The sequence below is a fragment of the Lithobates pipiens genome, unplaced genomic scaffold, assembly GCF_037356315.1.
Source record: "Lithobates pipiens isolate NorthernLeopardFrog02 unplaced genomic scaffold, aLitPip1_a1.2 Scaffold_18, whole genome shotgun sequence".
In the NCBI taxonomy this organism is placed as follows: domain Eukaryota; kingdom Metazoa; phylum Chordata; class Amphibia; order Anura; family Ranidae; genus Lithobates; species Lithobates pipiens.
Window position 1 is genome coordinate 465571936 of NW_027507758.1, and position 22490 is coordinate 465594425.

Below are 22490 nucleotides of genomic sequence, written 5' to 3' on the forward strand. Positions count from 1 at the left end.
AGCTCTGTTCTTGTGTGCTGTGTAAAAGGGGGAGGGGGCTGTCCCTTCAATCTGCTCTCACTGAGCTCTGCAGAGTAACTTCAGCTCTCTGCCCCCTTTTTTCTGAACTCTCAGGCAAACTTTATAAATTCTGGACTTTGAACAGATGTAGACATGAAAGGACCAAGGATAAACCAGGTACAACCTCTGTAGGAGGGTTAGTTTAATCTCTGTATATCATCTGAGGCCAGACACTTCACTGGATATATGTAGGGGTTTGCAACCACTTTAGCCCAAGATCCTTTGCCTGTCCGTAGATGTGAGTGTGGTTGATTGTGCGTTCATGATCTGACTCTGTGGGAGCATGACTTCTGTCCTGGCTGTCCTCCTGACCAAGTATGCTTGGCTCACTTGAGCTTATGTGTTTTACTAAAAATAGAAGAGGAATAAGCTGCAGGCCGATGGCTCTTGGCTGTGAATTTAGTTCACCAGAGATGCCAGGGAGCATCTGTTGGCCATGTTCATGAGGTTCTTGCTTCAAAAGACTATATCTAGTGACTCTCAGCTTATGTCTATGGCAGGCATAATGGGAGGGGGGTTGGCAGATCTCGCGTGAAGAATATTGCCTGCCCTCCTGTGTTTTTTTTTTTTTTTTATTCTTTCCAGCTAAATACCCCTGTAGACTTTTCTCAGAGGGAGCTGCCATTCAACATGCAAGATCGTTCATGAAAACCTTTTCAGTGTGCAAATACTCAATTATATTTTTACGCATTAACCAGTGCCCAGGCTGATTGGTAACTGTATTTGACTAGCATTAAACCCGTTACACTGTTTTTTTTTTTTTTTTTTTATGGTTTGGTAACCTCATTTTGACACATTAAAGCAAGATCTGCTCAAGTGCCCATATCTGTCCCTTTTTGAATTGCTGCGTAAACCTCTAGGAAAAACCTGTAGAGTAAGGAAATGTTGGGCGTGACCTCAATTTATTTTTCCAGTAAGATCTGGGTTTAATACTCCAACTCTTAAAGAGGAATTCCACCCTAAAGTTTCGTCTGTTGTCACTAATCTTGGTGTAAAAATGGATTCCCAACTCACTTTTGAAGCTCATATAAATCAAGTATGCAAGACTTCTTTCTACCACCTTCGTAATATCTCTAAACTTCGTCCTATCCTTTCTTTTTCCAATGCTGAAAGGTTGATTCATGCCTTTGTCTCCTCCAGGCTGGATTATTGCAACGCACTTCTCATTGGGATTCCGAGAAAGAGCATGCAGAGGTTGCAATACGTTCAAAACTCTGCAGCGAGGATCCTAATGAGAGTGCGGAAGCATGAGCATATCACTCCAATTTTAAAATCTCTTCATTGGCTGCCGGTCTCTACAAGGATTGAGTATAAGGTCTCTCTTGTCCATCAATGCATACGTGGACAAGCTCCACCTTATCTTAAGGAACTTCTTAGATTGCAAAATCTACCGCATTCCCTTCGCTCAACTAATTTGAATTGTTTAGAGGTTCCAAAAACTAGGTTCAAAATCATGGGAGATGGGGCCTTTTGTGCTGCTGCCCCACGTCTGTGGAATGCTTTGCCTGATAGTCTGAGGGTTTCTCAGTCTACTGAAAATTTTAAAAAGGGGTTGAAGACTTTTCTTTTTAGCAAATGTTTTGTAAATTAAGCGGTTTGTTTGTTTTTATTGTAATTATGTAGCACTTTGAGGTCTTTTGATGGAAAGTGCATTATAAATAAAATTTATTATTATTATTATTATTAAAGTGGAACTTCTGCTTTAAGACCTCACTCCCATTTGTGAAACTGAGCTTTTGGGAAGGAGCGTGTACACAATTTTTACAGGAACCTGCTCCCACTTCCGTTCAGGTTGCCTTAGGCCTCTGGGACACGTGAAATGTCACAAAGCGCAGCGCCGCTCGGGTGCCCATAGTAGAGATGCCGGTGTCGCTGAGGGAGAACACGGGAAGAACACCGCTGGATCGTAAAAGTCAGCAGCAGTTTTTTTTTTAAAGAGGAGTTCCAGTCCCTGTTTTAAACATTAAGTCAGCAGCTGCGAAAAATGTAGTGGCTGACTTCTAATAAACCACTCGTTTGTCCCACTATCCAGTGCTGTGCTCACCTGAGCCGTTTTCATCTGCCCATCTTTTGTCCCTGTGTCTTAACTGTGGGCACTGGGCTATGACTACTTACGGCCTCATAGCCGGGTGCCCATTGCACATGCACGAGCCGCACTGTGCATTGTGAATGGTCCCTGTGATATTTTACAGAAGGCTGGGAGGGGGCAAGACAACTTAGGTGGTCAAAGCGGAAGTATGAATGGGTACCTGTCTGTTTTCCATTTGGTTTAAAGCAAACCTAAGCTTTGCACGTATAGAACAAAGCTTTTTTGCTGCTCTGCATAGAGCCAGAAATTGAAGGAAATGCCTGGTACTGTTTGGTCCAATGTGTCACATGATCCTCCTTAATCAGCACTGTTACATTGGGTTTCTGTTGCCTGTGAATTTGGCAACCCATAGCTGACAGTTTTTACTAGCTTCATAGGAGTTGGTGCAGCTCTGCACAGAAACTAGTCCACTTCCAGGTTTTTGTCAAAGCTTTATTTAACAAGCTGAAGTTAGAAGCTGATTGGCTACCATGCACAGCTGTACCAGATTTTGCATGCTCCAGTTTTAGTAAATCAACCCCATAGTGTATGAACAGAATGGTGCGCTGATTGACAGGAAGATGAGTATATGCTGTTGGGTGCCAAGTTGAAGCATGCCTGGGCAAAACTCTACATTTTTAGGTAGTCCCTTCCTTTTGATGTCTCTTGCTAACTCGATCATAGCAAGTGAACAGGGATGCCTGTACTTGATTCAATAAATATTACTTTCATAGGAGTACGTTCCTGATGGCCCTTACATAATTAGTCATTCCAGGTAGATCACTAACTGCAATTTTACCTACACAGCAGTTAAACAATAAAGCAGTAGTAAGCTGCCAGCACTTAAAAAAAAAAAAAAAAAAAAAAAAACACCTGCATGACAAAGTTATGTGCTAGTATACATCACATAAACTTTTATTAAAACAAAGCCTTCCAGCAGTGGCAGTGCACAGGGCATTCATCTTCACTCGGTCTTCCTTCCAATTTTGGCGGGCGGCTCTGGCCCTTTGATTGGGCAAGCTGCGATTACGTCACTCCCGCGCATGCTGTGCTGTTCATGGCACAGGACTTTGAAGGAAAGGCACCAGTATGCCTCGCAAGTAAATATCTCCTAAACTGTGCATGTTTGAGAGATTTACTGTGCCTATAGGCAAGCCTTTATAGGCTTACCTATAGGTAAAAATCAACCAAGGCAGCGGTTAAGGCATGGACAGTGACACACTTCAGAAAAGGAATTTTTCACCCTCTGCTTTTGTAATCTGAAATTGCCCGTATGCTCTCCCCTTCCATAAGAATTTTGACCCTTCCTTTGGCAGCCCTGTGCTGACCTGACTGGCTTACAATGCTAACCCTTCCTATGCCAAGTTTTACTGTATAGAGGATGATACGTTCAGGTGATTTTCTGTATTAACCTAGATAACATTTTCCATACTGTATATGCTTGTTCAGATTTATTTTTGTCTTACTATATTTTATCAACACATTTCTATTTATGAATTGGCAAATTGTAATTTTTTCTTTTGTGGTTTTTGCAGGTTCGAGAAGATGTGTTAAATTCTTTAAATAACAATTTTTTACAAACGCTTAACCAGGCATGGAATGACCACCAGACGGCCATGGTTATGATTAGAGACATCCTTATGTACATGGTGAGTTTTTTAGTCTTTGTAACATTGTGAATATGTATGCATGACTGCGCTGGTGAACATTTTTTTTTTCTTTTGCACCCACTGAAAGACTTGGTGATTGTAAAGACTCAGTTTTTTTTACCTTCTTGCATTCTATGCCCTCCACCCTACCCTCAGGCCTCAGGCCCCAGGCCTGAAATGCCCAACTCAGTTTCATAGTTAGGTTGAATAAAGACACCAGTCCCTCCAGTTCAACCTGAGTGAGTGTCTACAATTGTCCCTATCCCTGTACATTGCACACTCACATCGGTCCCTACCGTCAAGAAGCCCACAATTCAAGGTCCCCAATCATATACTAGGGCCAATTTTGGACAGAAGCAAATTAACCTACCTGTATGTCTTTGGATTGTGGGAGGAAACTGGAGTACCCGGAGGAAACCCACACAGGCCCAGGGAGGACATGCGAACTCCAGGCAGGTAATGGTTGGGATTCGAACCAGCGACCCTTCTTACTGCTAGGTGAGAGTGCTAACCACTACACCACTGTGCCGCCCTTTACATGAGGAAAGCATGGCTCCGAATTCCTGTGAGTTACAGAACATGGTCCAGGCAGCTCAGGTCCTGGTATGTTTATCCAACCTGTCATGTCCTGTGGGCCCGCAAGTTCTCTAGGTTCATAAGTGAGACCGTTTCCAGTACCCATTTAGCCATAGTGCGTACATGCAGGGATTTGCAGTGGCGGGTAGTAATGGTTCTAGCAGCCATCACAAATGGCAAAGGATGTTGCGTTTGGCAGTTTTAATTGATCCAGGTAGTATAGATCATTTTGAGGGGTTTTGGGGACAAATGTCCCCATGACTTTACAGGATACTTTCAGAATGGAAACCCATAACCTCTTAACTGGGGCCAGTCAGCCCTTATATGGAGCATAATGCCCTCTGAGCTCCCACATTGCCAGCACGTATTGGGGAGGGAGAGAGGAAATCTATGCAGAGTGTCTGGGCTCATTTACATTTTTAGCTTTTTTTTTTTTCTTGTATGCTGCTGGCTACAGAAATCTTGTGTGACAGAATAATGGCTTTCTCCCAGTAGTCTATCAGTTTGGGTCTTCAATTTCCAAATGACTGTATAGGCCAGAAGGTTTGGATGAAAAAGGGGGGAAAGAATTGAGATGTGCTATAGTTTTTAACAAAAAGCATGACTGTAGTAGTCTTGCATCAATTGCACAAATGTTCTTAGATTTACTTTTGAAATTCTTTATTTTTTTTAACACTTTGTTTTCAGGATAGAGTCTATGTTCAGCAAAATAATGTTGAAAATGTTTATAACCTGGGCTTGATAATATTTCGTGATCAAGTCGTACGATATGGCTGCATAAGAGATCACCTGCGACAAACATTGTTGGACATGATTGCAAGAGAGCGGAAAGGAGAAGTTGTAGATAGGTAAGCACATAGCCTGTTTATATTTTAATAGAGTAATCCAATATATATAGAAAACTTCATAATATTTACTTGGGTTCCATTTTTATAATGTATTATTCCATCAGTGGCATTTTCAGCTTTGTTTTGTTAATAGCAATTTCAGTATTATTGCCAATCACAAAAGTATAGTCTCTAAAACAAAGCCACGACATTGGATAGTGGCACTCTTATGTGCAATACTATTTGTTTTTATGCACTGATTTATTTTTTGTATGTTTAATTTAAATAAATTCTATACCTGATTTACCGCTCTATAAGACTTTGATTTGGTTAAAATGTTATTAAACCCAAAATGTATTACTGCAGCTTACCAAATTTTAACTGTAGTGACCATTATTCCCCCCCCCCCCCCCCCCCCCCCCCTCCTTTACCTGTTGATCCAGCTATTAAGTCTGTTTTTCAGCTTCCCTTAATAGACCATGATGTCCAGCAAAAATGACAGAGGGATGAGACAAACCATTTAACACTGGAAGGGGTGCTTAGAATGGTCTGCATTTATTCATTTATATAAAACCTTTATCTCAATAGGGGGGAAAAAAAGCTATTTCTATAACCGATTAAAGTGTTATAGCAATAGTCTTGAGTGGAGTCAGGCTTTGTTTTGTTATGAAGCCCATCTAAATCCTCTGGTTCATCTAAAACAGGGGTAGGCATCCTTAGAGAGACGGCAATATACTTGAACAATGATTAAGTCAAAGCTCACCGGCGCAGTGTCCTGTTGGGGCCGGTTCACACCAGAACATAATGCCAGAAAGGAATGTTCCATGCGTGTTTTCCTGCCTTTGTGATCTACTGCGGGTAATGATACATTATTAACCCCAAAATAGAGCCCAATCGCAGTGGACACACAAAGTATTACAAGAGTGCAGTGTTTAGGAGTGTGTTGCGCTCAGAATGCAGTGAGGGGAGGAGGTGATGTGAAGTATGGTAGAGGACTGCTATGGGAATGGCCCTGCCCATAGCAGTGCAAACTGCCACCTTCGCAACGACCCCAAATCTAAAAATGACCTGCTCCTCAGATGAACAATGCTGCTGTCCATGAGTGTCTTATTCCTCTGTTGGAGCCACACTAAGACAGATAGTGTGTTAACTGGCTGGATCACTGTTTTAAAATAAATATAAATAAAACAAAAAAAACCCAGCCTTCACATTTTAAGCTCTTAAACATATGTTGGGGGGAAGGTGAAAATACGAGGTTGAGTGGCGTTTTTGTGCCCTGCTCCAAAGCTGCAATAGACAGTGAATGGTCGTATTGGCATGCCACAGTTGCAATACTTCCCTTCCCATGTGACGCACTCGGGGAAAAGGGGCAAACAGATGCTTATCCTTAATAACATATCCTCAGGGAGGCCAGCAGGTGAAGTAGTTCTACAACCCCTACTGGATTTCAAAACTCTGGGCCAGTTGCTCAGGCTGAGATTATCATGCACCACCAAAGCTGAATACATGCGAGGGAAGCCGGCACTCCAGTATATTGGTATAAATGGACTTCCTTTTTAATAGAAAACGGTAAAGTATAGCAGAGAAAACAGGCAACGGGTTTCATCCATTAAACATTATGCATGGCTCATCAGGAAGGAGTGTGATTGGCCCCATATTTATTCTGCAGCAGGACAATGACTCCAGACATACATCCAATGCCATTAGGAATTATCTTCAGCATAAAGAACAGAGTCCTGGAAATGATGGTTTGGCCCCCACAGAGCCTGATCTCATCATAGTCTGTCTGGGATTATATGAAGAGACAGAAGGATTTGAGGCAGCCTATATCCACAGATCTGTGGTTTGTTCTTCAAGATGTTTGAAACAACTTACCTGCCGATTTCCTTCACAAACTGTGTGCAAGTGTACTTGGAAGAATTCATGCTGTTTTGAATAAAAGGATGGTCATCCCAAATATTGATTTAGATGTGAATTTCTCTTCTGTTGCTTTACTTTCAATTTTGTTAATTGATAATAAAAATAAACACTTCTGTTTTTTAAACCAATATTAATTGACAGCATTTTTCACACCTGCCTAAAATTTGTGTGCCTATTTAACCACTTCAGATCCGCGCTATTGCCAAATGACGGCATTAGCACGGACCTACATTTCCGGGACTACGTCTATTGACGTAGTCCTGGTTACGAGCGGCCTGCGCGCCCTGTGATCGGCGAGTCCGTGAGACTCGCCTGATCACCGATCCGTGTAAGGGGTCGATCCCGACCCCTTATCACGTGATCAGCTGTCAGCCAATGACAGCTGATCATGTGATAGAACGGAGCCGGTAATCGGCTATTATTCCTCCTCGCGCTGACAGCGCGAGGAGAGAAAAAAAAAGCCGATCACCGGCGGCCGTGATCGGGACATCAGTCCCGATCACGGCCATCAATAAAAGGGACCACCTGCCACCTGCCTGTGCCCACCTGCCTCCCGCAGTGCCATCCTGAAGTAAAATAAAAGAAAAAGTGCCCCCTGTCAGTGCCCCCTGTCAGTGCCCATAGTGCCCACAGTGCCACCCACAGTGCCACCCAATCTGCCTCAAAGGTGCTGCACCCCAGTGCCGCCCAGCAGTGCCGCCCATCAGTGCCCAGCAGTGCCGCCCATCAGTGCCCAGCAGTGCCGCCCATCAGTGCCACCTATCAGTGCCCATCCGTGCCACCCATCCGTGCCACTTATCCGTGCCACCCATCCGTGCCATCTTATCTGTGCCCATCTTTGCCCATCAGTGCCGCCTTATCTGTGCCCATCGGTGCCGCCTTAACTATGCCTATCAGTGCCCACCAGTGCAGCCCATCAGTGCCCACCAATGCAGCCCATCAGTGCCCACCAATGCAGCCCATCAGTGCCCACCAATGCAGCCTATCAGTGCCGCCTAATCAGCGCACTTCAATGAAGGAGAAAAATGACCCGTTTGCAAAATTTTATAACAAACTATTAAAACATGATTTTTTTTTTTTTTTTTTTTTTGCATCTTTTTTTGTTTGTTTAGCAAAAAATAAAACTCCGAGCTGTAACTAAATACCACCAAAAGAAAGCTCTATTTGTGGGAAAAAAATTATAAAAATTTCATTTGGGTACAGTGTTGTATGCCCGCGCAATTGTCACTCACTCAAAGTGCATCAGCGCTGAAAGCTGAAAATTGGTCTGGGACTGAGGGGGGTTTAAGTGCCCAGTAAGCAAGTGGTTAAATATAATTTATATAATGATATGGTCAAAGAAGTAATATCTGAACCCAAGAAGCTGGCTGCCTCAGAGTGCTTTACAGGTCCAGGGCCAGGCTGCACCTGTTTGAAAGTAGTATGTTCCCTGAATCCTGCCTCTCCATTTACCAATGCTTGTGTGAGATCTGCAGGGCTTCTGTACTGGGTGCCTGCTGGGCCATATTTGAAATGGGCACTCCCGCAGCTCCCTACCATGACTACAAAAATCCCCACAGGGCGTGTGCGCAAGTGAACCTCGTTGCCTTCCCGCCATCTCCTCACCTGAGCACTATCTTATCTTCATTATCCTCACAACTTACTCCTTACATTGACTTGGTCAGAGACCTTATTAATCTCTCCTGCTTCACTAACAGTTTGTGAGTTCCTCTTTGCAGACTTTACTTGTTTACTCATTATAGGCTTGCCTGTAGGTAAGAAAACATGAAGCAGATTTATTACTGCTTTAACAGTTGGTGGAAGTGTCTCTTAGCATTTCTCTGGGTCAAATATATGTTCCTGACCTATGGGTTCAATCAGCAATAGTTTTAAACTCCTCCCCCACCCCCCTCATAAATTTTCTTCTCTCAAACCAACCAAAATTTCTTAATGGTCAATCAGCTTTAGACTGCTCAGGAACACCAAACCTGATTATAATACCAACACACAGAGGAGGGTATTTGTGCTGTCCTGGTGCCTAAAATACCTAAACAAGTACTTTTTCTGTTCATAAGTTTTTTTGCCTGTCATCTGCATGGTCTGTTATTGCTTATTTAAGATGAGGGTAGTACTTGGCATCAGTAGACATTCCTATCTCCATATTCACATTTGCGCGTCTTTACTCACCTTGGTGCTTTATGCACTTTGCAAAAGAAGATAAACCCATCCAATTTGTCAGCCTGCTATTTAACCTTGTTTCTGCATCCAGAGTATTCACAAAGGTGCCTTCCCCACTACATATACATATTCCCTCTCAAGACTCCAGGTTACAGGGTACCTTGACAACTGCACTTCCTAGTGTATAGTCTCCTCCCCCAAACAAGCAGCTGTATAAATATTTGGACTAAAACATTTAACACTCAAAAAAAATACACTGCTTGCAGCAGCCTTTCTCAACCTTTTTTTTTAATTCAGAACCCTTGAAATAATTTCCATGTCTTGATTGACCCCTGCCTGAATTGCATCTCTAGCTCACAGCACATTTATGTTGTCAGTAAATGTAATATTAGAAGAAACGAGGTTTAGCCCATAACGATTCTTTTTAGAGAGCTGGACCCCAGAATCCAGTGCTTTGGTGTTTTCAGCCATAAGTTTTTTTTTTTTTTTTTTTTTTTTTTTTGTTTGTTTTTTTTTACTGGTGGGGTGCTATTACGGGTCCAGGAATGTGGGTTTCCCAGTTCCTGAAGGCTTTGTAACAGAGCCCACCGTGAGAGGTGAAGATTGGGTCTGTTGGTTTTACCACAAAAAACCCTGCGGCGGGAAAGGTAAGTGGAGGTTTCGAAGGAATTCTCCTTTAAAAAGTAAATCTCGTCATACCTAAGAGTCACTACTGGGGGCTGTATAGAGCACATACCTTGTCGTACTTCCTTAGATCACGCTGTGACAGAAGCAGCAGGCTTTTCCTCTGGCAAGCAGTTTAGACCTCCGATAAGATTGGGGGGATTTTCTTTCACTAAACTCCGGACAATGTTCTCCCCCCCCCCCTTTTCCTGGAAAGGGGGGGAAGCCAAAATGATCGGCTTTGCTGCTCCGTTTTTCACCGACCTGCATGGCGGCTGGTCACCAGGTCTCCTCGGGCATGAGGCTGAGCGTTGATAGTGGCTGGACTATTGCTCAAAGCAGTGGATGTGATTTCTTGTAGTACCTCTGCATTTATGCACCGGGCTTTGGTCAGAAGGGGAGGTAGAAACACCCCAAAAAAGGGCTAAAGGTCTCCTTCAAGCTCTGAAAGCCTAAAACTCATCTCTGCAATTGCATCCTCCCCTGAGAGGGGGTGACTGGTCAGAGTGAACCATCAGGGGCCATGAAATGTTTGCAACTGTTTACAACACTGCAGCCCCTGTCTATTTCTGAAAGTTTTTTTTTTCCCCCTTTAGCCATGATAGAATTGGAAAAAGGTTAGCTGCTTTAATCGCATCCCAGAATGGGATAAAATGTGACAGGTTCCATTCCATTAGCCAAAGACCCTCAAGCTGAGGATCTGGGGGCAGGAGAAGATTATTTCTTTCAGGGGACCGTGAAGAGGCTGGTAACGCCTCTTCTGAGGTGTCAAATGCAGAAGGATCATCTTCACAATTGGAGATTGTGGGTGCAATTGCTTACTGAATTGGTCCGCTCCACTTTTTATGCTACCCTTAACTGAGTGTCCGCTTCTTGTTTTGGGTTCGCTAAAACCTCCTCCAAAGCTGTGTATGTCTTTCCTGTCCATTCATTGCTGGAAAAGCTTATGTATTCTGCGTGGGATCACCCAGATAAGCATTTTTTACCTCCTAAAAAGTTTTTCACACTTTATCCTATGGAGGCCCAGGATCAGCCAAGCTCCTAGTAAATTTGTTTGCAAAAAGACACTGAGATTCTATCTTAAGGCCCTCACGCCTTTTGCTGGGCTGGTACATATGTATAGAATACTATGGTTTCTAAAATTGATCAGCCAAAATAAAATTCCTGGCTGGTTTTCCTTTTTGTGGTGAACGGCTGTTTGGGCTTTCTTGCATAATTCATCCTAAAAATTTCTTGTGGAAAGGTACCCCTTTGCCATTTAAGAAAAGGAGTAAGATGTATTTAAGCAAGCTCCTTCTCCAGTGCCTGGGGCATCAGCCTCCAGGCAGTCCTCGATAGTCCTCGGGGTCAACCCCAGGGACAAAGGAAGTCTCGGGGCAGGAAGCCTACAAACAAGATACTAAAGCTTCCTTATGAGGGGGGCGCTCCCGCTCGCTCAAGTAGGGGAAAGACTTCTGCCGTTCTCAAGGGTCTGGTGCAAAGAATATCAAGACAGGTGGGTGGCTTCTTCAATAGTTCTAGGGTACAAACTTGGGTTTCAAGAGTTCCTGTGCCCTTGTTTTCTCAGATCAAACATTCCTAAAGATCCAGAGAAAAATAAGTCTTTCTAGCATTGGACCATCCTTTGGCAAAGCGTGGTCATGCTAGTTCCCATGAAAGAGCAGGGGTTGAGGTTTTATTCAAACCTTTTTTTCATGGCAAAACCGAATGGAGATGTCAAACCCATTCTGCGTCTCAAAAATCTAAACCGGTTCCTAGATATCTGCTTTTTTGCATGGAGTCAATCCAATCGGTTGTCTCCATCCTACAAGGAGGAGAACTTTTTGACGTCAATTGACATGAAGGCTGCATACCTCCATGGGCAAATTTCCCCGCTCACCAGTAATATCTACTTCAAGGTAGAAAATCTTCATTTTCAGTTTGTAGCTTCTTTTTTCGGTCTAGCTATTGTACCTTGAGTGTTAGAGGTTCTGGCCCCTTCTCTAGCCATATTAAGGGCCCAAGATATATCGATTTATAGTTTACCTAGACGATCAACTCTTGATAGACCAGTCGGTAGCCCACTTAGACCAAATTGTGGTCACCACATTCAACTACCTGGAATACTTAGGTTGGTTTCTCAACCTACAGAAATCTTCCTTAAAACTGAGGAGGCTAAAAATATTTGGGTCTGATCATAGATACACCAGGCAAAGATCATCGCCATAAACTAACTGATTAAGGTGATCGAAGCAAGATTAATCCCTCTATTCAGCTTGCATGAGGTTGTTGGGAAAGACGGTGGCTTCATTCGAGGCCATTCCTTATGCTTTCATTCAAGACTGCTGCAAAACATTATCCTATTGGCTTGGAACAAGAAGGTTCAAGCTCTAGTTTTCCCAGTGTGTCTGACTCCAAAGGTGCGCTGGAGCCTCAGTTTATGGTTACAAAGGGGAAAATCCTTCCTACAGTTACCTGAGAAGTGTTAACATACGCCAACCTTTTTTAGGTTGGGGAGCAGTCCTGGAAGAGGCAACTGTCCAAGTATAGTCCAATCAGAAATTACCTTTTCCATTAACATTCTATAGTTTTGGGTAGAGTGCCAGCCCTGAGGGACTGGGCGTTTCATTTACAGAGCCAACATCCCACCCGACGTGCTTAACATCCAATTAAGCATGTCAGGCGCATCGGGGACAGATCATGCACACTCAGACTACATCCGAGTCTACTAAAACGTGCAGATCTGTTCAAAGTAGACGGAATTGTTTCAAACACTGAGCTATCAGGTCCATCACTTCCATCTAATACAGGCCCTCTCAGTTTAAATCCGAGTCCACCATTATATGTCCTCTGTTTAGATGGCGAATACCTCTGTCAATGAACTCTGCTATTAAAAGATGACCAGGTAATGTTTATGCAAAGACAAACAACTAGTGATGATAGTCAATCTTATACACATGTTATCAATAATTCCCGATTTTCAGTCATACGAAATTTCTATGTATTTCGTTGTATGCAGGTATACCGAATCCAGAGTAGTATGCAAAATTACATGTAGAAAATATATATCTGAAAAAGCGGGTATCTACATAAGAGGTAGGCATATACCTAACATCTATAGAAAACATTGCAGGGACATGTCTGCTATTTACCCCCCTTTGGGCCATAGAGTTCAGAAGAAAAATCAATTTTGCCTCTTTCTGCAATAGCATCCTGTCTCTGTCCCCTCTGTTGCACAACTCCAATTTATGGATAATCGTGCACTGCAGTCCAGCCAGCTTTGCATCATGACTATCCCTAAAGTGGATTGCCACTGGAGATGTATCGTTTTTAGTGATTGAAATGTGCTCTCCTATTCTTTTACGGAACTCTCAACATTTTACCGTCATTTTTTCCCGCATGGGCAAATAATTTGATATATGATGTAAGTGGTGGAACAGTTTTACAAAAGGTTTATTCCTGAAAGTGTTTCCCAGCAGAGTCACTAAAGGTATTGGTTCTTTTAACGTACTTGCATTACAGCGCAGTGCCCACAGGGGTACATGCCCTCAATGTGTGCTGCAACTGATGTTAACCACTTGACCAATGGGCACTTAAACGCCCTTAATAACCAGACCAATTTTTAGCTTTTGGTACTCTCACATTTTGAATGACAATTACTCAGTCATGCAACACTGTACCCATATGAAATTTTTGGCCTTTTTTTCACACAAATTGAGCTTTCTTTTGGTGGTATTTAATCACCGCTGGGTTTTTTTATTTTTTGTGCTATTAAAGAAAAACGACTGAAAATTCTGTATAAAAAAAGAATAAAAATACTTGTTTCGGTTATAAAATTTAGCAGATTAGTAATTTTTCTTCATAAATTTTGGCCAAAATTTATACTACTGCATATCTTTGGTAAAAATAAGTACAAATTGGTGGATATTATTTGGTCTTTGTGAAAGTTATAGAGTCCACAAGCTATGGTGCCAATATCTGAAAATTGATCCCACCCGAAGGACAGACGGCCTATCATTTCTTGAGACCCTAACATGCCAGAAAAGTACAAATACCCCCCAAATTACCCCTTTTTGGAAAGAAGACATTCCAAGGTATTTAGTAAGAGGCATGATGACTTTTTGAATTTGTCATTTTTTTCCTACAATTCTTTGCAAAATCAAGATTTTTGTTTTTTTGATTTTTTTTTTTTTTTTTTTTTTTTTTTTCACAATAGAGCCATATTATTCACAAGGATATTGTGTCCTCAGCCTAACATTTTACCGAAGGTAGTATCAGGTTTTAAACTGGGATATTCTAATCTAAACCAGGATATTCTACCTTCACATTTTCCAGAATGCTTACATCAGTATTTCCCGGTTTCTTCCTCTCCGTGAGACTATCTCGGGTATCCCCGTGGACATGGAGTCCGTGGGACCCGCGATCACACTCCATGGAGCTTGCAGCAGGCACTCGCCCACAATACCAGGTTATTTCTCACACACAGCATATGCATACCACAAATTACACCCCAAAACACATTCTGCTGTTACTCCAGAGTATGGCGATAACACATATGTGAGACTTTTACACAGTGTGGCAACATACAGAGGCCCAACATGCAGGGAGCGCCATCAGGTGTTCTGGAGCACCCAGGACAATTCTGACATTTCTCTCCTACATGTAAAAATCATCTATTTGTTAGAAAATTACATAGAACCCCAAAATATTATGTTTTTTTTAGCAAAGACCCTAGAGAATACAATGGTGGTCATTGTAAATTTTTATCCTGCACGGTATTTGCGCAGCAATTTTTCGAACGTGTTTTTTTTTCCAAAAAAAAAAAAAGTTTTGTGCTTAAAAAAAAAAAAAAAAACAGTAAAGTTAGCCCAATGTTTTTGCATAATGTGAAAGATGAAGTTACGCTGAGTAAATAGATACCTAACATGTAACTCTTCAAAATTGCACAGGCTCGTGGAATGGCGCCAAACGTCGCTACTTAAAAATCCCCATAGGCGACGCTTTACATTTTTATTTTCTGGTTGCTTGTTTTAAGTTAGAGGAGATCTAGGGCCAAAATTATTGCTCTCGCTCTAACGTTTTCAGAAATGCCTCACGTGTGGTTTGAACACAGTTTTCATATGTGGGTGCGTTCACTTCTGCATGCGAGCACATGAGGACAGGGGCGCTTTAAATTTTTTTTATTTTCTTTTTTATTGTTCATTTTACTTTATTTTAGTTCCCCCCCCCCCCCCCCCCCCCCAAAAATAAATTTTGTGATCACTTTTATTCCTATTACAAGGAATGTAAACATCCCTTGTAATGGGAATATGGCATGACTGGTCCTCTTTACAGTGAGATATGGGGTCAATAAGACCCCACATCTCTCTCACCTCTAGACTGGGAAGCTGAAATAATAATAAAAAAAAAAAAAAAAAAAAATGGCAGGGTATTGCAGAGCCATAGTAGTTACTATGTGGGTTATAGGCAACCTTCAGTTTATAGACACTGGCATGCCCTACATTTTAAAAGTGCACTCCCTATATAACCCCTCCGTTTTTTTGCCAGTGTCTAAGGTGTTGGTCACGAATAAAGATGTGCTGTGCTCCACTGGAGCAATCCTTACTGGGGCTGGCTATGCAGACAGATCCATTCAGAGTGTCTGATCTTGGCCGTATTGAATTGTACCCAGGCCTCGTATCTGAAGAAATTGGGTTTTTGCCTGTGAATGCTCTCCTTTGGGAAGCTGGACCCTGGGTTGCAGTACTTTTGGTATTAAGGCCATAAAGTTTTTACTGGCAGGGTGCTGTTGCTGGCCCAGGATTGTGGGTTTTTGTTTTTGGCTCCCCTGCTCCTGAAGGTTTAACAGAGCCCACCGTGAAGGGTGAAGAGTGGGTCTGTTGGTTTACCACAGAAAACACCACGGCGGGAAGCTAAGTGGAGTTTTTCTAAGGAATTAAAAAAAAAAATTCTTATGAAATGTCTCCTTTTAAATTTAGTTAATGCTGTCATGCCTATGTGTCACCACTGGGGGCTGTACTGAGTACTCGCGTCTCATGCTTTTCAGAGCCACGTTGTGTTTTGAGGCAGATGCTTCTTCCTCCGGCCGAGCGACAGACCTCTGTTAAGGTCTGGGGGGGGGGGGGGTTCTCTCCCCACAGACTACCCCCATTCCGAATTTTCTCCCCCCCCCCCCCCCCATTCTTGGTGAAGGAAGCCCTGCAAATTTGTTTGTTTAAAAAAAAAAAAGTCTTGCGGCTTACGGAACCCCCCCCCACTCAATTTTTTCCTTCCAACAGGGATCCCAAAGGAAGAAAGGAAGGGCCATAGGTGATTTGGGGTGTGGGGTTTAGCGCGGCATTGCTGTCGTCCAGCGCAGGAGAGGCACTGCGCCGCTTTAACTGACAATTGCGCGGCCGTGCGACATGCCTCCCAAACCAAATTACGTCCTTTTTTATTTATTTTTTTTTAAAACTAGTAATGGCGGCGATCCGCGATTGTGTGTGGGGTTTTTTCTTTTTTTTTTTTTTTTTTTTTCTTTTTGTGACTGCGACATTATGGCGGACACATTGGACATTTTTGACACATTTTTGGGACCATTGTCATTTATACAGCAATCACTGCTATATAAATGGTTATTCCTGTGTAAATGACACTGGCAGTGAAGGGGTTAAGTATTCCTAGGGGTGTGCTACTAACTGTTGGGTGGGCTGGGCTTTCATTAGTTAACACTGATCTCTGCTCCAAACACATGGAGCAGAGATCATCTTTGCTAGGCAGAACGGGGGCATGCTGTTTACAACGGCATCTCTCCGTTCAGCCACCCTGTGAGACGATCGCGAGTATGCCCGCAGCGATCGAGTCCGTGGGACCCACGACCGTATGCGGCGCGCTTGCGATGGCAGGGCGGCATTAAAGATTGGACGTACCTGTACGCCAATATGCCTGCCCGTGCCATTCTGCCAATGTACATCGGCGTGTGCTGGTCGGGAACTGGATAATTATTTTTAAAAATCCTGTTTTTTAAGCCGATACGACATATTCCCTTGGTCCTTTTTGACAAGGAAACTAGTTTTTCTGGTAACCATATCTGCTGCAAGAACGGTATCGGAATTGGCTGCTTTTTCTTGTAAAGAGCCATATTATTCACAAGGATATTGTGTCCTCAGCCTAACATTTTACCGAAGGTAGTATCAGGTTTTAAACTGGGATATTCTAATCTAAACCAGGATATTCTACCTTCACATTTTCCAGAATGCTTACATCAGTATTTCCCGGTTTCTTCCTCTCCGTGAGACTCTCGGGTATCCCCGTGGACATGGAGTCCGTGGGACCCGCGATCACACTCCATGGAGCTTGCAGCAGGCACTCGCCCACAATGCCGCATCTTAACCAGTTGCCGACCGCCGCACGCCGATGTACGTCGGTACAATGGCACGGGCAGGCATAAGGACATACATGTACGTCCCTTGCCTCCCGCGGGTCGGGGGCCCGATCGGGCCCCCGCCCGGTGCCTGCGGCGGTCGGTATTCGTACGGGAGCGATCCCGGACGAGGGGACGGCCATTCATTCATGGCCACCCCCTCGCGATCGCTCCCGACGAATAGAAATCCCCGGTGACATCACTTCCTCTCCTGTAATGTAAACACAGGAGAGGAAGTGATGTATTCTCTCCTCCGTGTCGGTATTTTTCGTTCCGACACGGAGGAGAGCGGATCAGTAAGTTGCACCAACACTCACACACACAGTAGAACATGCCAGGCACACTCACACCCCCCCTTTACCCCCCGATCACCCCCCCAATTACCCCTGCCCCCCAGTCACAGTGACACCAATGTCATTTTTTTTTTTTTTTTTTTTTTTTTTTTTTGCATTGGTGTCATTTGTGACTGTAATAACTGTTAGGGCAGTTAGAGTTAGCCCCCTTTAGTTCTAATGTACCCCCCTAACCCCCCCAATAAAGGTTTAACCCCGTGATCACCCCCCGTCGCCAGTGTCACTAAGGCTGGGTTCACATTGCAGCGGTTTATGAGAACGAATGTGATTCGCACCGCACTGCAGTGCAAATCACATCCGATCTCTGTGCGATTCGAGTTCAGCCATTCGCCGCACCCGCCGCACCCGCCACACCCGCCGCACCCGCCGCAAATTCGCACGGGACCCTTTTTTTGGCCCGCAGCAGAATCGGATCGCATGGGTGTTCACACCATGCGATCCGAGTTTGCAGATCGCACTGCGATATGCGAACTGATCTGGGGGTGTCAGTAACATTTCACTGACACTCCCAGCAGTTCGCATAGGGCAGTGTGAACTGCCGCCGGGAGGCATGCGATGCGGGAACCCGCCGCGGATTCGCGGCGTTTCCGCATCGCTCCAGTGTGAACCCAGCCTAATAAGCGATCATTTTTCTGATCGCCGTATTAGTGTCACAGGTGACGCTAGTTAGGCAGGTAGGTATTTAGGTTCGCCGCAGCTTTTTATAGCGCCAGGGACCCCCATATACTACCGCATAAAGCCCCCTGATTGCCCCCTAGTTAACCCTTTCACCAGTGATCACCATATAACTGTTACAGGTGACGCTGGTTGGTTAGTTATTTTTTTATAGTTTCAGGGCACCCGCCATTTATTACCTAATAAAGGTTTAACCCCCTGATCACCCGGCGGGTGTCATTTGTGACTAATAACTGTTAGGGCAGTTAGGGTTAGCCCCCTTTAGTTCTAAGGTACCCCCCTAACCCCCCCAATAAAGGTTTAACCCCGTGATCACCCCCCGTCGCCAGTGTCACTAAGGCTGGGTTCACATTGCAGCGGTTTATGAGAACGGATGTGATTCGCACCGCACTGCAGTGCAAATCACATCCGATCTCTGTGCGATTCGAGTTCAGCCATTCGCCGCACCCGCCGCACCCGCCGCAAATTCGCACGGGACCCTTTTTTTGGCCCGCAGCAGAATCGGATCGCATGGGTGTTCACACCATGCGATCCGAGTTTGCAGATCGCACTGCGATATGCGAACTGATCTGGGGGTGTCAGTAACATTTCACTGACACTCCCAGCAGTTCGCATAGGGCAGTGTGAACTGCCGCCGGGAGGCATGCGATGCGGGAACCCGCCGCGCATTCGTGGCGTTCCCGCATCGCTCCAGTGTGAACCCAGCCTAATAAGCGATCGTTTTTCTGATCGCTGTATTAGTGTCACAGGTGACGCTAGTTAGGCAGGTAGGTATTTAGGTTCGCTGCAGCTTTTTATAGCGCCAGGGACCCCCATATACTACCGCATAAAGCCCCCTAATTGCCCCCTAGTTAACCCTTTCACCAGTGATCACCATATAACTGTTACAGGTGATGCTGGTTGGTTAGTTATTTTTTTATAGTTTCAGGGCACCCGCCATTTATTACCTAGTCTCACTAGTGTACCCCTAAATTTAGGGGTGTCTACTTTCCAAAATGGGGTCATTTGGGGGGGGTTTGTGCCATCTTGGCATTTTATGGCCTTCAAAACTGTAACGCCCTTAGAAAGCCTGAAGGCGGTGCTTGGTTTTCGGGGCCCCGTACGCGGCTAGGCTCCCAAAAAGTCCCACATATGTGGTATCCCCATACTCAGGAGAAGCAGCAGAATTTATTTTGGGGTGTCATTTCACATATGCCCATGGCATGCGTGAGCAATATATCATTTAGTGACAACTTTGTGAAAAAAAAAAAAAAAAAAAAAAAAGTTTGTAATTTTCCCGCAACTTGTGGCAAAATATAAAATATTCCATGGACTCAACATGCCTCTCAGCAAATAGCTTGGGGTGTCTACTTTCTAAAATGGGGTCATTTGTGGGGGTTTTGTGCCATCTTGGCATTTTATGGCCTTCAAAACTGTAATAGGTAGTGAGGAGTGAAATCAAAAAATTACGCCCTTAGAAAGCCTGAAGGCGGTGCTTGGTTTTCAGGGCCCCGTACGCGGCTAGGCTCCCAAAAAGTCCCACATATGTGGTATCCCCGTACTCAGGAGAAGCAGCAGAATTTATTTTGGGGTGTCATTTCACATATGCCCATGGCATGCATGAGCAATATATCATTTAGTGACAACTTTGTTAAAAAAAAAAAAAAAAAAAAAAGTTTGTAATTTTCCCGCAACTTGTGGCAAAATATAAAATATTCCATGAACTCAACATGCCTCTCAGCAAATAGCTTGGGGTGTCTACTTTCTAAAATGGGGTCATTTGTGGGGGTTTTGTGCCATCTTGGCATTTTATGGCCTTCAAAACTGTAATAGGTAGTGAGAAGTGAACTCAAAAATTTACGCCCTTAGAAAGCCTGAAGGCGGTGCTTGGTTTTCGGGGCCCCGTACGCGGCTAGGCTCCCAAAAAGTCCCACATATGTGGTATCCCCATACTCAGGAGAAGCAGCAGAATTTATTTTGGGGTGTCATTTCACATACGCCCATAGCATGTGTGAGCAATATATCATTTAGTGACAACTTTGTGTAAAAAAAAAAAAAAATTTTTTTTTTTGTCATTATTCAATCGCTTGAGGCAAAAAAATAAAATATTCAATGGGCTCAACATGCCTCTTATCAATTTCCTTAGGGGGTCTACTTTCCAAAATGGGGTCATTTGGGGGGGTTTTGTACTGCCCTGCCATTTTAGCACCTCAAGAAATGAGATAGGCAGTCGTAAACTAAAAGCTGCGTAAATTCCAGAAAACGTACCTTAGTTTGTAGATGTGACAACTTTTGCGCAAACCAATAAATATACAATTATTGACTTTTTTTTTACCAAAGACATGTGGCTGAATACATTTTGGCCTAAATGTATGACTAAAATTGAGTTTATTGGATTTTTCTAATAACAAAAAGTAGAAAATATCATTTTTTTTCAAAATTTGCGGTCTTTTTACGTTTATATCGCAAAAAATAAAAATCGCAGAGGCAATCAAATACCATCAAAAGAAAGCTCTATTTGTGGGAAGAAAAGGACGCAAATTTTGTTTGGGTACAACATTGCATGACCGCGCAATTACCAGTTAAAGCAGCGCAGTGCCAAAGTGTAAAAAGACCTCTGGTCATTTACCAGCAAAATGGTCCGGTCTGAAAGTGGTTAAAGGGCAATGAACAGGTATGTTAATATGCCTGTATGTGCCAGAGGTTAAAGAAAATAGGATTTTTTTTTTACCGCTTACCTGTAAAATCCTTTTCTTTTGAAGTGCATCATGGGGCACACAGGTCCTGCCCCTCTTTCTAGTATACATGTGTATTACTTTGCTACAAAACCGGGTACTCCTGGTATGAGAAGGGTCATATAGGGAGACAACTTCTTGTATAGGGTGTGCCAGTGTCCAGCACCTGAAGGTGGCCTATAACGCACATGATTATTATGATGGCTCTGTGTCCCATGATGTACTTCAAAAGAAAAGCATTTTACAGGTAAGCCGTTATAAAAATCCTATTTTCTTTAACCCCTGGCATGTACAGGCATATTAATATACCTGTATGTTGCCCATTAAGACGTGGGGTGTCGCGTGTGGGGTGTTTACAAAGAGGGCCTAATTTGAAGAAGTGAACATGTGAGAGAGCCGACCATTTTGCTTGACATTTTTTTGAACCATCAAAATTTGGTCTTCGTGTGTTTGTCCGAGCACTAATACACTGCCCAACAAGAATTCTCTTTCCATTGTGGTTTTGTATAGTGAAGAGATGAGCTTGGGCATGTTTGGATATATAGGTATAGAAGATATATTCTATATATCTATATTTTCTATCTCTATCATCTCTATATCTTGTGATCCTGTCAGGAGTGAATTTCCCTTCCAAAGAGTAGATTTCCTCTCGCTTCCTGTCGTCTCCCTCCATTTGTAAGTAGTTGTTTGCAAGTCGGATATTTGTAACTAGGGGACCACCTGTGTAGATAGAGAGAGATATACATTTATCTATATCGGTACCTGTGGGGCCACGTGAAATCGGGCTGTGGGCCTCAATTACCTGTGGGCCGGACTTTGGACGTGCCTGGCATAGAAAGTAGGTTCGATTTACAGTGGCATAGTTCACACCAATGCTTGCAGTTCCAGCTCCAGAAAAAAAAGTAGAACATGTCACATTTTTCCTGCACTAGACTGTACTGGAACACACACGTCCTTATTTAGGGCGACTTCACACCACAAACATACTCCAGATCAGTTCACGTTTCTGCATGCGCATTTTTAGTGCGTTTTTGATGCGTTTCCATATGCATTCCAGGTGTTTTTTTTTTCCTCACTATTCTAGGGTCCAGTGCATTTTTGATGCATTTTACTGTGTTCCAGTGCAGAAAAAATGCAGCATGTTCTACTTTTTTTTTTTTTTTTTTCCCCCTAGAACTGAAAAGCCCTGAACACTGCACTGGTGTGAACTATGTTATTGAAAACCATATAACCTACTTTCCATGCGTTTTTGATGCAAAAACACACTGGACTGCATGTGGTGGAACTGGCCCTTAAGGTTAAGAAAAAGATGGGGGAAAAATGCACTGGACTGCATTAAAACGCGCATGCAGAAAAGCATGTGTAACCCATCCAGACTGCATTTCTATCATATCCAACTTTTTTCCTTGACCTGTCTGGTGTGTTCCTTGGCCTTCATTATATTGTT

The 22490-nt window shown here is 43.5% G+C and overlaps 1 protein-coding gene across 1 annotated transcript in view; it reads left to right on the forward strand.

Moving 5' to 3' along the window:
* Positions 1 to 22490, forward strand: part of CUL3 (cullin 3) — a 150567-nt gene that overhangs the window by 70270 nt on the left and 57807 nt on the right. Inside the window, exons 3-4 of the mRNA XM_077488284.1 lie at positions 3664 to 3777; positions 5041 to 5201. Coding sequence (XP_077344410.1) covers positions 3664 to 3777; positions 5041 to 5201 — 275 coding nt within the window. The remainder of the gene's footprint in view (positions 1 to 3663; positions 3778 to 5040; positions 5202 to 22490) is intronic.